Source organism: Salvia splendens, chromosome 11, assembly GCF_004379255.2.
Source record: "Salvia splendens isolate huo1 chromosome 11, SspV2, whole genome shotgun sequence".
NCBI classification, from domain to species: domain Eukaryota; kingdom Viridiplantae; phylum Streptophyta; class Magnoliopsida; order Lamiales; family Lamiaceae; genus Salvia; species Salvia splendens.
The window spans coordinates 1677876-1690144 of record NC_056042.1 but is presented as its reverse complement, the minus strand read 5'-3'; the positions used below and the strand labels follow the sequence as shown (position 1 = coordinate 1690144).

At 38.3% G+C, this 12269-nt stretch overlaps 2 protein-coding genes across 10 annotated transcripts; both read right to left on the bottom strand.

Moving 5' to 3' along the window:
* Positions 1 to 5153: 5153 nt before the first annotated feature.
* On the bottom strand, positions 5154 to 6339 carry LOC121753758 (putative F-box/LRR-repeat protein 9). The gene is made up of 2 exons (XM_042149009.1): positions 5901 to 6339; positions 5154 to 5778 (listed from the first exon to the last, which is right to left on the bottom strand). Exons 1-2 carry the CDS (start codon positions 6329 to 6331, stop codon positions 5190 to 5192), a joined length of 1020 nt encoding a protein of 339 aa, XP_042004943.1. The 5' UTR covers positions 6332 to 6339; the 3' UTR covers positions 5154 to 5189.
* Positions 6340 to 9289: 2950 nt separating this feature from the next.
* LOC121756025 (fructose-bisphosphate aldolase, cytoplasmic isozyme-like) lies at positions 9290 to 12231 on the bottom strand. Of its 9 annotated transcripts, none has more exons than XM_042151474.1 (6): positions 12032 to 12231; positions 11680 to 11850; positions 10812 to 11606; positions 10650 to 10715; positions 10362 to 10556; positions 9290 to 10281 (listed from the first exon to the last, which is right to left on the bottom strand). In XM_042151474.1, exons 1-6 carry the CDS (start codon positions 12057 to 12059, stop codon positions 9515 to 9517), a joined length of 2022 nt encoding a protein of 673 aa, XP_042007408.1. In that variant the 5' UTR covers positions 12060 to 12231; the 3' UTR covers positions 9290 to 9514. The 9 variants fall into 9 exon arrangements, with proteins under 9 accessions (XP_042007408.1, XP_042007412.1, XP_042007409.1 ...); XM_042151478.1 differs by having other exon boundaries at positions 10362 to 10547; XM_042151475.1 differs by having other exon boundaries at positions 10653 to 10715.
* Positions 12232 to 12269: the final 38 nt, after the last annotated feature.

The following is a 12269-nucleotide window of genomic DNA, read 5'->3' as shown; positions in this document are numbered from 1 at the left end:
AATTGTATAATATGTTAAAAATACAAAACCAGTAACAAGACGATTTGAAAATAAATTTTATTACATTAATCATATACTCCTTCCGTATTAAAAAATAGAAACATTTGAAACAACATGGATTGGTAAAGTAAGTGAGAAAAATATGTAAAGTAAGAGAGAGGAAAAGAAAAATGAGTAAAGTAAGAGATAGAAAGAGAAAAAGTAGTGAAAATAGAGTTAATAGATTGTGAGGTCTATATCCTAAAATAGAAGATTATAAAGTTTCTATTTTTAAGGGGTCACTCAAATGGAAATAGTTGCTATTTTTCAAAAACGGAGGGAGTATGTGTGTGTATTAGGCCTGTCAAATTGGGTACCCGCGGATACTCTAACTAAAATTTTCGGGTACTCGATCCCGAAATTCTTAAAATCCAATACCCGACCCGAATTTAATTTCGGGTACCCGGATACCCGACTCGGGTATTCAGTCTCGAAAAATCGGGTACCCAGTCCCGATTGTGATTTTGATTTTTTTTTATTTTTTATTTTTGAAAATTAACTACAAACTTTTAGAATTTATTTAATATTATTTAATTCAAATTTAATAAAAAGTTGAAGTAGTATTGAAGAGAAAATAACTACAAAACTCTTGTAGTAGTTCGAATTTAAGAGAAACGAACTAGAAACTTTTAGAAATACAAAATTCTTGCAATAGTTCGAATTTAAGAGAAACTAACTAGAAATTTTTAGGAATACAAAATTCTTGTAGTAGTTCGAATTTAAAAGAAAATAGCTACAAACTTTTAAGAATACAAAATTTATAAGTTATACATATTAACATCTTTCATCCATCCACAATAAATCAATAACCATCAAAATTCATAAGTATAAGTTTAAACATCCATCCCTTATAAACATCACAATTTAAGAGAAACGAACTAGAAACTTTTAGAAATACAAAATTCTTGCAATAGTTCGAATTTAAGAGAAACTAACTAGAAATTTTTAGGAATACAAAATTCTTGTAGTAGTTCGAATTTAAAAGAAAATAGCTACAAACTTTTAAGAATACAAAATTTATAAGTTATACATATTAACATCTTTCATCCATCCACAATAAATCAATAACCATCAAAATTCATAAGTATAAGTTTAAACATCCATCCCTTATAAACATCACAATTTAATTATTCATAAATATCAAGATCTAACCATAACATCATCAAAGATTCAAAATTCAAAATATCACAAGTCAATGAAATTAAAATGTAATTACGAAAATTAAATTACATATCTTATACGCTAACTATTAAGTATTAATTAAAATGTAGTTAAGAAATTAAATTACATTTAACTAAAATAAAAACATAATTTATTAATTTTAGAAAATAAATCGGATAATTCGGGTAACCCAATACCCGATAATCGAAAATTTTCACTGCCCAATTCTGATTCAATACCCAAAAAATAGAATTTCAGGTTTGAATATCGAGTATCCAGTACCTAATATTAATTTTGACGGGACTATGTATATATAATATACATGTAATAGTTTCCATAATAATTCCATAGAGTTTCCATTCTTTAATATCATGCCTATACACTTGGAGGTGGACCCCCTTTGGCATTTATAATTCAATTTGTCAAATAATTATAGATTGGGCCATGACTTGCCACTTTGATATTCCTATACTAGGAAATATTTTCTCCGCTAGATGGCCGCTGTCCTTTGTTTCCATATTACTTTGCTTGGTTTTATACGAGTTTTAGGGAAACTATGGTAGTATAAACTTTTTTATTTGCAAATTCTCCTTTTTTGGGGGGAAATTATTGAATTGACTCCTATTATCATGGATATGTCGAAGCCTCGAAGGGTATGAAACTATTCCAAAATTTATAATTTATTAAGATTTATAAAATTATTTCAAAATTCAGACTATAAAATTGAATAGTCGATCACAATTGTACAATTTAATTAATTCAATAAAAGATGAATGGAAGAACAAATGCTACCAGGGATGAGATGTTTATTACTTTCACTCAGAAAATGAAAATGTGAAACACACAGCTCTCATTCTCTTCTTTCTTTTCTTCCACTCTCTCTGATCTTTCTTTTATATCTCAACTTCTTTGCTGCGCATGGCACATCAATCTTTGGTGATGGAAAGACGAAGAATGTCAACTTCATCCTGTTGAAGAAATATCAGAACAATGTCACAATCCAATAGAAATACAAGCAAGGCCTAATTAAATTAATTGGTCCAAATAATCACAATAACAATTTATCAATCTTTTGTACTTTATTCCCATGTAATAAAAGTAGGATCACATCCAACGTGAAGCATAACAAACAACATCTAATACGATCTATTGCGCCAAAATTAAATTAAATTCTTCCTAAAACAAGGGATACGAGTCACACCTTGAAACTAACACTGCAGCCGAAGTCAAGCTATAAAATCGCAACCAAGACGAGAGCAAGATCTTGATACACTCTTTAGCACTCAAATTCCTCTATATTGCGACCTTGAAACTAATACAGCAGCCGAGCCGAAGTCAAGCTACAAACACACCATCTGTATTGTTGAAAGTGGAGCCACAAGATTAGCAGTGCACACACTCTAAAGTCGCAGCAGCTATGCTATAAAAAAACACATCCATCTGCATTAACAATGAGAAAGGAAACAATACCGATACAGAACTCCCAAAATATGAAAAGGAGTTACCTAATATAAAAGGAATTAACAAAATATACACTTATATAGTTATATATTACTATAAAACTGAAAAAATGAAAAAAAAATAAATAAAGAGAAAGGCGCTCAAAAATGAGCATGAATGTGTGTGTTGATGAATCTATATATATATATATATATACATTAAATTTGATAATATGTTGAATATATAATTGCAAGCATGCGTGTGTGTTTTTACCAAGTTTTATACTCCACTTGATATAATTATAAGAGAATGCAAGGTGCTTGACGAAAGTATCGAGCATCTTAAAAACAAGCATGCGGGTATATATGGAACAATCGACAAGCTTCTGGTGTCGATGGATCCAGACATTCCACATCCGACTAAAGTAAAGAAATTGAAGACACAGAAGTGATTTTATAGTATTGTTTTTAGTTTTCACAGTGTTCAGACTTTTATAAAGATTTACTAGTATTTTAGTAATAAAGCCTTGTTGAGGACTCATGTTGCTATGTCTATGCAAATTTACAAGCATATTTATAGGCGAGTGATTGGAGTGTTGAATTATATTTTTATGTTGATTTATATTTTTATGAAGTGTGATTTTTTGGATTTCCAAATGCAGAAACAACAAATAGAATGGAAGTAGCATAATAATATTTGACAAATAATAGTAGCTACATTTTAATTTATTTTAAGTATCAAAATTTCCGGGACTATTCTACCCTCTGCCTTAACTCATCCAGCTATATTTTTCTTAGCTTTTAAGATTTATACTTTTTAATTTATTTTCTCATAATTTTATTTATATAGTAAGAGCTAGTAACAATATTAAGTATAATATTATAATTAAACATTTAAATTCTTTTTACTGTACATGCCATAGTGTCATGTTTTACACTAATAATAAATAATAATTTAATATAAATATAGCGATATAAAGTAAGTAAAATACAGAGTTAACATTTGAAATTAATGATAATTTTCAAAATAATGTTATGACACTATAATAAAGTCTGCAATACAACAATAGAAAAGATTGTTAAATTATCATTTTGGATATCTGACCATAATGTTATGGTTGCTGAGAAACTAGCTAGAACCAGACACATAAGAAATTACTATCAATTTGAATGTCTCCACAAATTGCTCCAAAAATCAACAAAGTCAACCACAATTGCTCCACAATTAAATCATTCATTTTTCGTTGCAATCAAAGACCACACTGCAAAAATCACACACAATCATTTCACAATCACTAAGTAAATTCCAGAGAAGATGGAGGGAAATCATTCTTCCTACAACCTCTCAATCCCAAATCAATCTTTTATCATCCAATTTTAGCACAATATATAGACGTGAACTATAACGTAGATAATTCGCAGCATGCTTAAGTATTAATCCACACGTCAAGATGCTCAAATATTTATTGGATAACAATTCAAATGTTTATTACTCCCTATTTAACATAATCAATAGTTCCAAAGTGAATTAATACAAATGAAGATTAATATTAAAAATTAAATTAATTAGTGGATATTTAAGAAATTACTACATGATATAATTGTAAGTAAAATGTTTCGTAAAGTGGCCACTATCAAAATTTTTGAAGCAGACAGTATATATAAATGGGAAGCTTTGTGGAGTAATAAACAGAATATACAAAATTTGAAAAAATTATAACAAAACGCTATAAAATTTGCTAATGTGGTGTGCCGTGTCCGTGTGCATAAGCTAACTAATTGTACTATTTAGAATTATTGATCAAGGAATTACTTAACATTATCACAAGACAAGATTAATTGTGTAGGCATTTATCAGAAGTGCAGAAACAATCTATAGAAATAATATTAAAAATTCTATAGTCGTTTCATATAAATATGATGGCATGATGACCGAGAGATTTCAGAAAAATATAAAATTAAATTTGCTGATTTTTCAGAATAAGAGATAATGACATGCAAATTTGACGAAAATTAAATTCTTTTCGCTCCAGTACGCAAATGGGTATTCGCTCCAGTACGAAAATTAAATTCTTTTTCCGCCGATTCCCCGCTCGCCGGCCGCAATGGTTCGGCGAGCGGACCGGCCAGCGCCTGGAATCGGCTAGCCGGCCCGCTCGCTGCCATTGGAGATACTCGTATTAATGTTTTTTATTACTAGTAATAGGAGTAATATAATTAAAAAAAGTGAAATCGAATATATGATTTTAAAATCACTTTATAGTAGAGGATGAATGATTTCACCTCTTTTTTTTAGATGTGAAATGCTCTTTTGGTGTCATAGATAAGATGAGTTTCAATTTAACTAATAATGTTCCTAGAATGAAACAGGGCTCAACATTGTTTTGAGACATGTCTTACTAGGGATGAAATTCGTCCAATTTTGTAGTAATAACCAAAATTAAACATTCAAAGCATAAAACATAACATCAAGATTTTGAGAATATAATTATATATAGTTGATAGTCTACACAATAATAGCAATAATCATTGATTCATAGCATGTAAATTTCAATATATAGCAACAAATTTTTTATAAAAAGCACAATAAAAGTAATTCCAATAAAAAACATCACAAAAAGCACCAGCATCCGTAACACCAGGAGGATATGGAGCATCAGAATCATAGTTATCCTGCCATTTCTTAACCCAATCCACGAAACTGATAGAGTCGGAATAGAGCCACAGATCATTTTCCCAACATCTTTTTCCCGAATCTCTAAGGTCAAAACCAGAACATCGCCGAAGATCAAGTGATTTGAGGTTGGGGCAGCCATCGAGAATGGGTTCTAGTACCTTATTTCCAGTCATATATTGACAAAGCCGGAGATGGTGCAGATTAGGCATGGTTTTCCCAATTGCGGCAGCATACTCTGTAAAATCCGGACCCTTGGTTTCACAGTTGTGATAGGTAAATGATTTCAACAGTGGGCAAGCAATGCCAATGGTTTCAAAATCTTGGGGATCGACCCATGGCTTCATGAAAAGGTGCAACTCTTCCAATTGTTGCAATTTTGTTATATGCAAAGTCAAAGGAGTACTTCCTCCTCCATAAGTACTTAGATACTCTACAAGCTTAAGGCATCGAAGTTGACTTGATCTGTCACAACATACACCATTCTGTGATTAAATTTCTCATCAATTATAAAATCGAATACACAAAATAACATCTCCTAGGTGATTAATTAGAAGAAATTAAAAAGGGAGCAGTTTGTAATGTACCGGTGGGCTACATAGTTTAGCAAGGCATCGAGGTGAGAACCGGCGAGCGTTAGATGGAGCAATTGTCCCTGACTACGGTCCACTGCACAACGGGACATGTTCTCAAATTGGATGACTGCGCAGGAGCAAATTGTGTCATATAGGTTGACTCTGCAGCGTGAAATATTGTCACGTGCGTGGACGGGGCAGCAACAGTTATAGCAACGGCAAAGACGATCAAATCCGCAGCGGCAGATGTTCCAGAAATGGCGGCGTCGAATATCCAAATGAATGACGCGCCACATGGAGGGATCCTTGGAGGTTCTCCACCAGCTAGTGCACACAAACTGCGCACTCATCAGTATCTCTTCCGGCTGCAGCCTTTGCAATATATTCGCCGTCAGATCTTGGGGAAGTTCGCTCCATTGCGCCGGAATTCGAGAGCTTTTCATTTTCGATACCTAGGTTTCGGTATTAGGTATTTGGGTTTATATATTGAAATTATTATAGGCTCAAATTACTCCCTCTCGGCCCATTCATATCCGGCCCAATAACATTATTTAATCCTTTATTTTCATTGAATTGGAATAAAAATGAACGGACTAAAATAATTATAATTTGATGTATTTATAAAAAAATAATATTCACCCGCGGCGGTCGCCGTGGAACCGCCCCTTCCAAACATTATCGGTCATTTTACTCATAAACATCATCTTTTGAATTTCAACTCCGACCACAATTAGTCCAAAACTGACGAATCCGTTAAATATTAACTGTCAACATGTTTAAATCAAATTTTGACCCAATTAAATATTTTGATTATATTTTTTAATTATTTTAAAAAATAAAATAAAAAAAATATGTAAAAATCAATATTTAACGTACACCTCCGCCGCCAACGCCAAATTCTCCTCCTTGAGCTTCACATCCATCGGCATCGGCTACGCGATCGCCCTCTTCTCCACCTTCCTCCTTGCCTCCTACATCTACTACTGCTCACTCAGCATAAAATTGGGATTCTGATCAGCCACAGGGAAGCAAAACTCTTGGTGTTCTGCACCGGAAAATAGAAGGGCTCGGCGAGAAAGTCGGTCGGGGAATGGAGCGGTGGGAGAGGGTAGCAGCAGCGGGAAGAAACTTAGAACATCTCCAATGGCGGACGTCCGGTCGGACGTGCCGACGGGCGACCGGGACGTCCGCCATTGGAGCGTCGAAGGTCGGATACGGACGTCCCGTGAGAACGTCGGGTGTCCTCGGACGTCCCGGCGATGGGCGGGAGGACGTCCGCCACTGTGGCGTCCGGTCGGACGTCCCTTTTTTTTTTTTTTTTTTAAAACTCTATATATATGGCTCGTTGAATTTTATTTCATTCGCACCACTTGTGTTAACAAGTTTCTCTCTCTACATCTGTAATTTCAAGTATATCTAGAATGTCTAGTGAAAGTGATAGCGAGAATGAGTTGGAGGTCGCTGTTGAAGGTGCGATAGAGAGGCTGCTACAACAGAGGTTGCAGCGGCGGTAGCAGGCGGCAGTGCCTCGGCCGATCCATCGTCGAACTCAAGTACCTCGTGACCACATTGCTGCACATATTCAGTTGTATGCGGACTACTTCGCTCCGCAACCGCGTTTTGGGGAAGCCTTATTCCGGCGACGCTTTAGGATGCATCGTCCACTGTTTCTGCACATCGTGGGTGCTTTAGAGAGAAGATACATGTATTTTAGGATCAGAGAGGATGCAGCTGGCAAACCCGGACTCACGCCCTTGCAGAAGTGCACTGTCGCAATCAGACAACTGGCGTATGGAGGCGCGGCCGACATGTTCGACGAGTACCTCCACATTGGCGAGTCGACAGCCGTCGAGTGTCTGCAGAATTTTTGCGCGGGCGTCAGAGCGATATTCGGGGAGCGGTATCTTCGGAGTCCGAGCCCCGAAGACTGCCAGATGCTTTTAGATATGCATGGGTCGGTGCACGGGTTCCCTGGGATGTTGGGCAGAATAGATTGTATGCATTGGGAGTGGAAGAACTGCCCGGCCGCCTGGAAGGGGATATACACTACCGGCTTCAAAGCGAAGCATCCCACGATGATCCTTGAAGCTGTAGCTGACTACCGGCTGTGGATATGGCATGCTTATTTTGGAGTCGCCGGGTCCAACAACGACATCAACGTTCTCCAGTCGTCGCCCATGTTCAACGCTCAGTGCAATGGCGTTGGTCCCGCCATCAGTTTCGTCGCCAACGGCAACCAGCATAATATGGGGTACTATTTGGCGGATGGGATATACCCAAGCTGGCTCGTCTTCGTGAAGTCAATCAAGCATCCGCTCGGACAAAAGAAGACATACTTTGCGAGCCGTCAGGAAGCAGCGCGTAAGGATGTGGAGCGGGCATTTGGTGTGCTCCAGAGTCGGTGGGCGGTTGTGAAGGGTCCTGCACGGCAGTGGTATATTCCCAACATCGGCGATGTCATGTACGCATGTATCATAATGCATAACATGATTGTCGAAAATGAAGCTGCGGAACTGACTCAGTGGACCAACGAAGATGATACGGGTGCAGGTCCAAGTCACGGGGTGGCCACCGCGAATGTGAATATGGGGGTACCTCATGGAGAGGTCGCGCGGCTGCGTGCATTTGCCGATATGCGGCAAACAGATGCCCATATTCGACTTCAGCAGGATATCATCGAAGAGATTTGGACTCGGAGGGGTGGACGTGATAATGTATGAATTTTTTTTTTTTGAGTATGTAATATTTTTTTTTCGAATCATGTATGTTTTTTCCGATGAAGTAGTTAATTTTTCCCGTTCGTATTTTCAGTCAAATTTTATTTCCGTAAACGTAAATTGTTTTATTTGTGAATGTATGATTTTTTTTTATTGCAGGATGTCCTAGTGGGAAGGGCGATGGGAAGGGCGGATTGTGTAGGGGATGTCCTAGTGATATGGCAGTGGAATGGGATGTCCTAGTGACGTGGCAGGAGGTGTTTTTGGGATGTCCTAGTGGGATGTCCGCCCACTGGAGATGCTCTTAGAGGATTGAGTCAATATTTTTTAACATTCTTTTTTTTATATAATATTAAAAAATATAAGTAAAATGCTTAATTGGTCAAAATCCAATTTAATCACATATTTGACGGATCACGTCGACTATTAACATATGGTGGTTTTTAACTTTAAAAAATTAATCTGTTTATTAATTAATTCAACTAATCGTCCTATAATTATGGAGGAACAAGAATAACTAAAATTAAAGTTTATAAATTTTAAATTAATAAAACTAAGTATTTTTTTAATATATAAACCAAACCAAACCCAACCCGACCCAAGTGTCGTATTAACTTCGTGCAGATCCATGTCATATTATCGTGTCGTATAAAAAATCCTAATAAAAACTTAATGATCAAAGGCTAGATGAATAGTCGATCTCAGTATTCAATACGAACAGTAATCACTACAAAAGAATAGTCGATCTCAGTATGCACTATGAACAGTAATCACTACAAAAGAATAGTCGATCTCCGTATTCACTATGAACAGTAAGTCACCATTTTGAGGGCAAAACCTTATTTGGGATATTTGGTATAGAATTTGCATCTCCACTAATGTTCATTCTCCAAACTTTGATGTGGAGGCTCAAGCATTGTCGCCTTGGTCTGTTCCGAGCGCTTCTGAGTTTGCCTTCATCATTGTAAGGAACGCATCCCTCGCTAAAATCGGATTCCGACTGTCGGCAAAAACCTCATGGATTCCCTGGTGTAGAGCACGTCCAAATGAGAGAGACAGGGTCCATGGCTTCTTCGCCTTGAGCTTGTTCATGGCTTTAAGGGTGCAGGTGGCCTCTTCCTTGCTCTGTTCACCAGATAAAAAAACAACAGCTGGGACGGCAGGAGGGATTGTTCGTTGCAAGGCACGGACAGTGTACTCAGCAACCACCTCGGGGGTGACCTTGGAAGCATAAGAGCCGGGGGTGACCATGTTGATCCTCAACAATGTTCCCTCCAACAGGACGTGGTAGTCGTTGAGGGCCTTGTAGCAAGCAGCAAGAACGCGTTCTGTCACCTCAGCACACTTGTTGATGTCGTGGAAGCCATCAACAAGGATCTCAGGCTCAATAATTGGTACCAAGCCATTCTCCTGGCAGATGATGGCATAGATGGCCAGACCGTTGGCACTGTCTTGGATAGCAAGCTGTGATGGCTCGTTGGCACCAATCTTCAGCACAGCTCTCCACTCAGCAAAACGACCACCAGCAGCATAGTATTTTGGGCAACGTTCAGCTAGGTCATCAAGACCTTTGGTGGTGGTCTCACCATTGGTTCCAGCAAGCCTAATAGTACCCCTATCAAGCCTGATACCGGCAAGAACGCCAGCGTCGTTAAACACATCAACAAAATGCTTGCCTGCGAGTATACATCAACTAAAGGTTAGATAATTTATTAATCATCTTCGATCCAGAGTTTTATAAAAATTATGCATATACCTTTGATTTCTGATCCGCAGAAAGACGCGTGGCTAAAGATCACACCACTCAGGTATTGAAGGCCCCGAGTGGCGCAGTAAAGGATCAAGAAACAAGGATCGTGGTCAACTGATTCAACATAATCATCAACTGCAATAATACCCTTCCCAGGGGTACCAATGATTGCAGCATTGGCTGCAAGCTCATCTGCAAATCCTAGTTTGAATAATGTAAGTTAGATAAGGAGCAGTGAAATATTCTATATACAGTTGAAAATTTCAGAAACTCAAGGGAAGTCCAATCTATTACTACTTGTAGTCCTTGACGTGGAGGCTTTGTCGCCCTGGTCGCTTGCAGCATTGGCAATAAGCTCATCTGCAAATATTGAATAATGAAGTCAGTTAAGGAGTAGTGAAATATTCTATATACAGATGAAAATTTCAGAAAATCAAGGAAAGTCCAATCTATTACTACTTGTAGTCCTTGACGTGGAGGCTTTCAGAAGCACCTCGCTCTTGCTTGCGCTCACAGCGCTGTCGCCCGGGCTGCCTCCGAGTGTGGCTTCTGAGTTGTCCCTCAACCTTCTAAGCACCAGATCCCAAGAAATCAAATTATTTTCCGTCTTTCTGCCATACAAGAAGAAAGACAGGGTCCATGGCTTCTTCGCCTTGAGCTTGTTCATGGCATCAAGGGTGCGGGTGGCCTGTTTCTCGTTCTGTCCACCAGAAAAAAAGAAAACAGCTGGGACGGCAGGGGGGATTGTTCGTTGCAAGGCACAGACAGTGTACTCAGCAACCACCTCGGGGGTGACCTTGGGAGCATCAGAGCCAGGGGTGACCATGTTGGGCTTCAACAATGTTCCCTCCAACAGGACGTGGTAGTCGTTGAGGGACTTGTAGCAAGCAGCAAGAACGCGTTCTGTAACCTCAGCACACTTGATGATGTCGTGGAAGCCATCAACAAGGATCTCAGGCTCAATAATTGGTACCAAGCCATTCTCCTGGCAGATGATGGCATAGAGGGCCAGACCGTTGGCATTGTACTGGATAGCAAGCTGTGATGGCTCGTACGCACCAATCTTCAGCACAGCTCTCCACTTAGCGAAACGAGCACCAGCAGCATAGTATTTTTGGCAACGTTGGGCTAGGCCATCAAGACCTTTGGTGGTGGTCTCACCATTGGTTCCAGCAAGCTCAATGGTACCCTCGTCAAGGGTGATACCAGTAAGAACACCATTACGCTTAAAAAGATTAACTAAACTCTCGCCTGCGAGTACACATACAAAATGTTAGATTATTTATTTAATCATTCAAACAGTTTTAGAAAAAAATATATATACCTGGACTGTTGCTCATGTAGAGAGACTCATTAGAGATCACACCACTCAGGTAATGATAGTAACCAAAAAGGGTGAGAGATATAAAGCCAGGGTCGAATTCAGCAAAATTATCAATAGCAAGAATGCCCTTCTCAGGGGTACCCAAGATTGCAGCATTGGCAATAAGCTCATCTGCAAATCATAGTTTGAATAATGTAAGTCTAGTGAAAATATTTAAAGAATTAGAGTAAGAATACAAATTAAAGTGCATATCATTGGTTTAATCTCATTTAACGCTGGAATGGAAATGGGAAAGACAATTGATTTGGGCGAGAAATTGAAATTTTCAAATGTCAAAGACTGAAAATCTTACCAGCGTACTTTCCGCGGTGGGCAGTCATGATGTTCAGAACTTGGGGGCGGTGGCGGTGGCGGTGGCGGTGTGGTTTCTGTGGTGGCGGTGTGGTTTCTGTGGTGGCGGTGTGGTTTCTGTGGTGGCGGTGCGTTTGCGCCGCTAGGGTTTGGTGTCGGTGGTGAATTGCGATTCTAGGAGTAGAAAGGTTTTGATAGGTTTTGGTGCGTTTGCGTTTACGTTTATTTCTTCATATTTA

Excerpts from the sequence above, each read along its gene's own strand:
- LOC121753758 (XM_042149009.1), bottom strand. The coding sequence starts at position 6,331 with ATGAAAAGCTCTCGAATTCCGGCGCAATGGAGCGAACTTCCCCAAGAT. Across the intron at positions 5,779-5,900 it reads CTAAACTATGTAGCCCACCG|ATCAAGTCAACTTCGATGCC; the intron begins GTACATTACAAA and ends ATGTTGTGACAG.
- LOC121756025 (XM_042151474.1), bottom strand. The coding sequence starts at position 12,059 with ATGACTGCCCACCGCGGAAAGTACGCTG. Across the intron at positions 11,851-12,031 it reads CCACCGCGGAAAGTACGCTG|ATGAGCTTATTGCCAATGCT; the intron begins GTAAGATTTTCA and ends TATGATTTGCAG. Across the intron at positions 10,716-10,811 it reads CACGTCAAGGACTACAAGTA|ATGAGCTTATTGCCAATGCT; the intron begins GTAATAGATTGG and ends CAATATTTGCAG.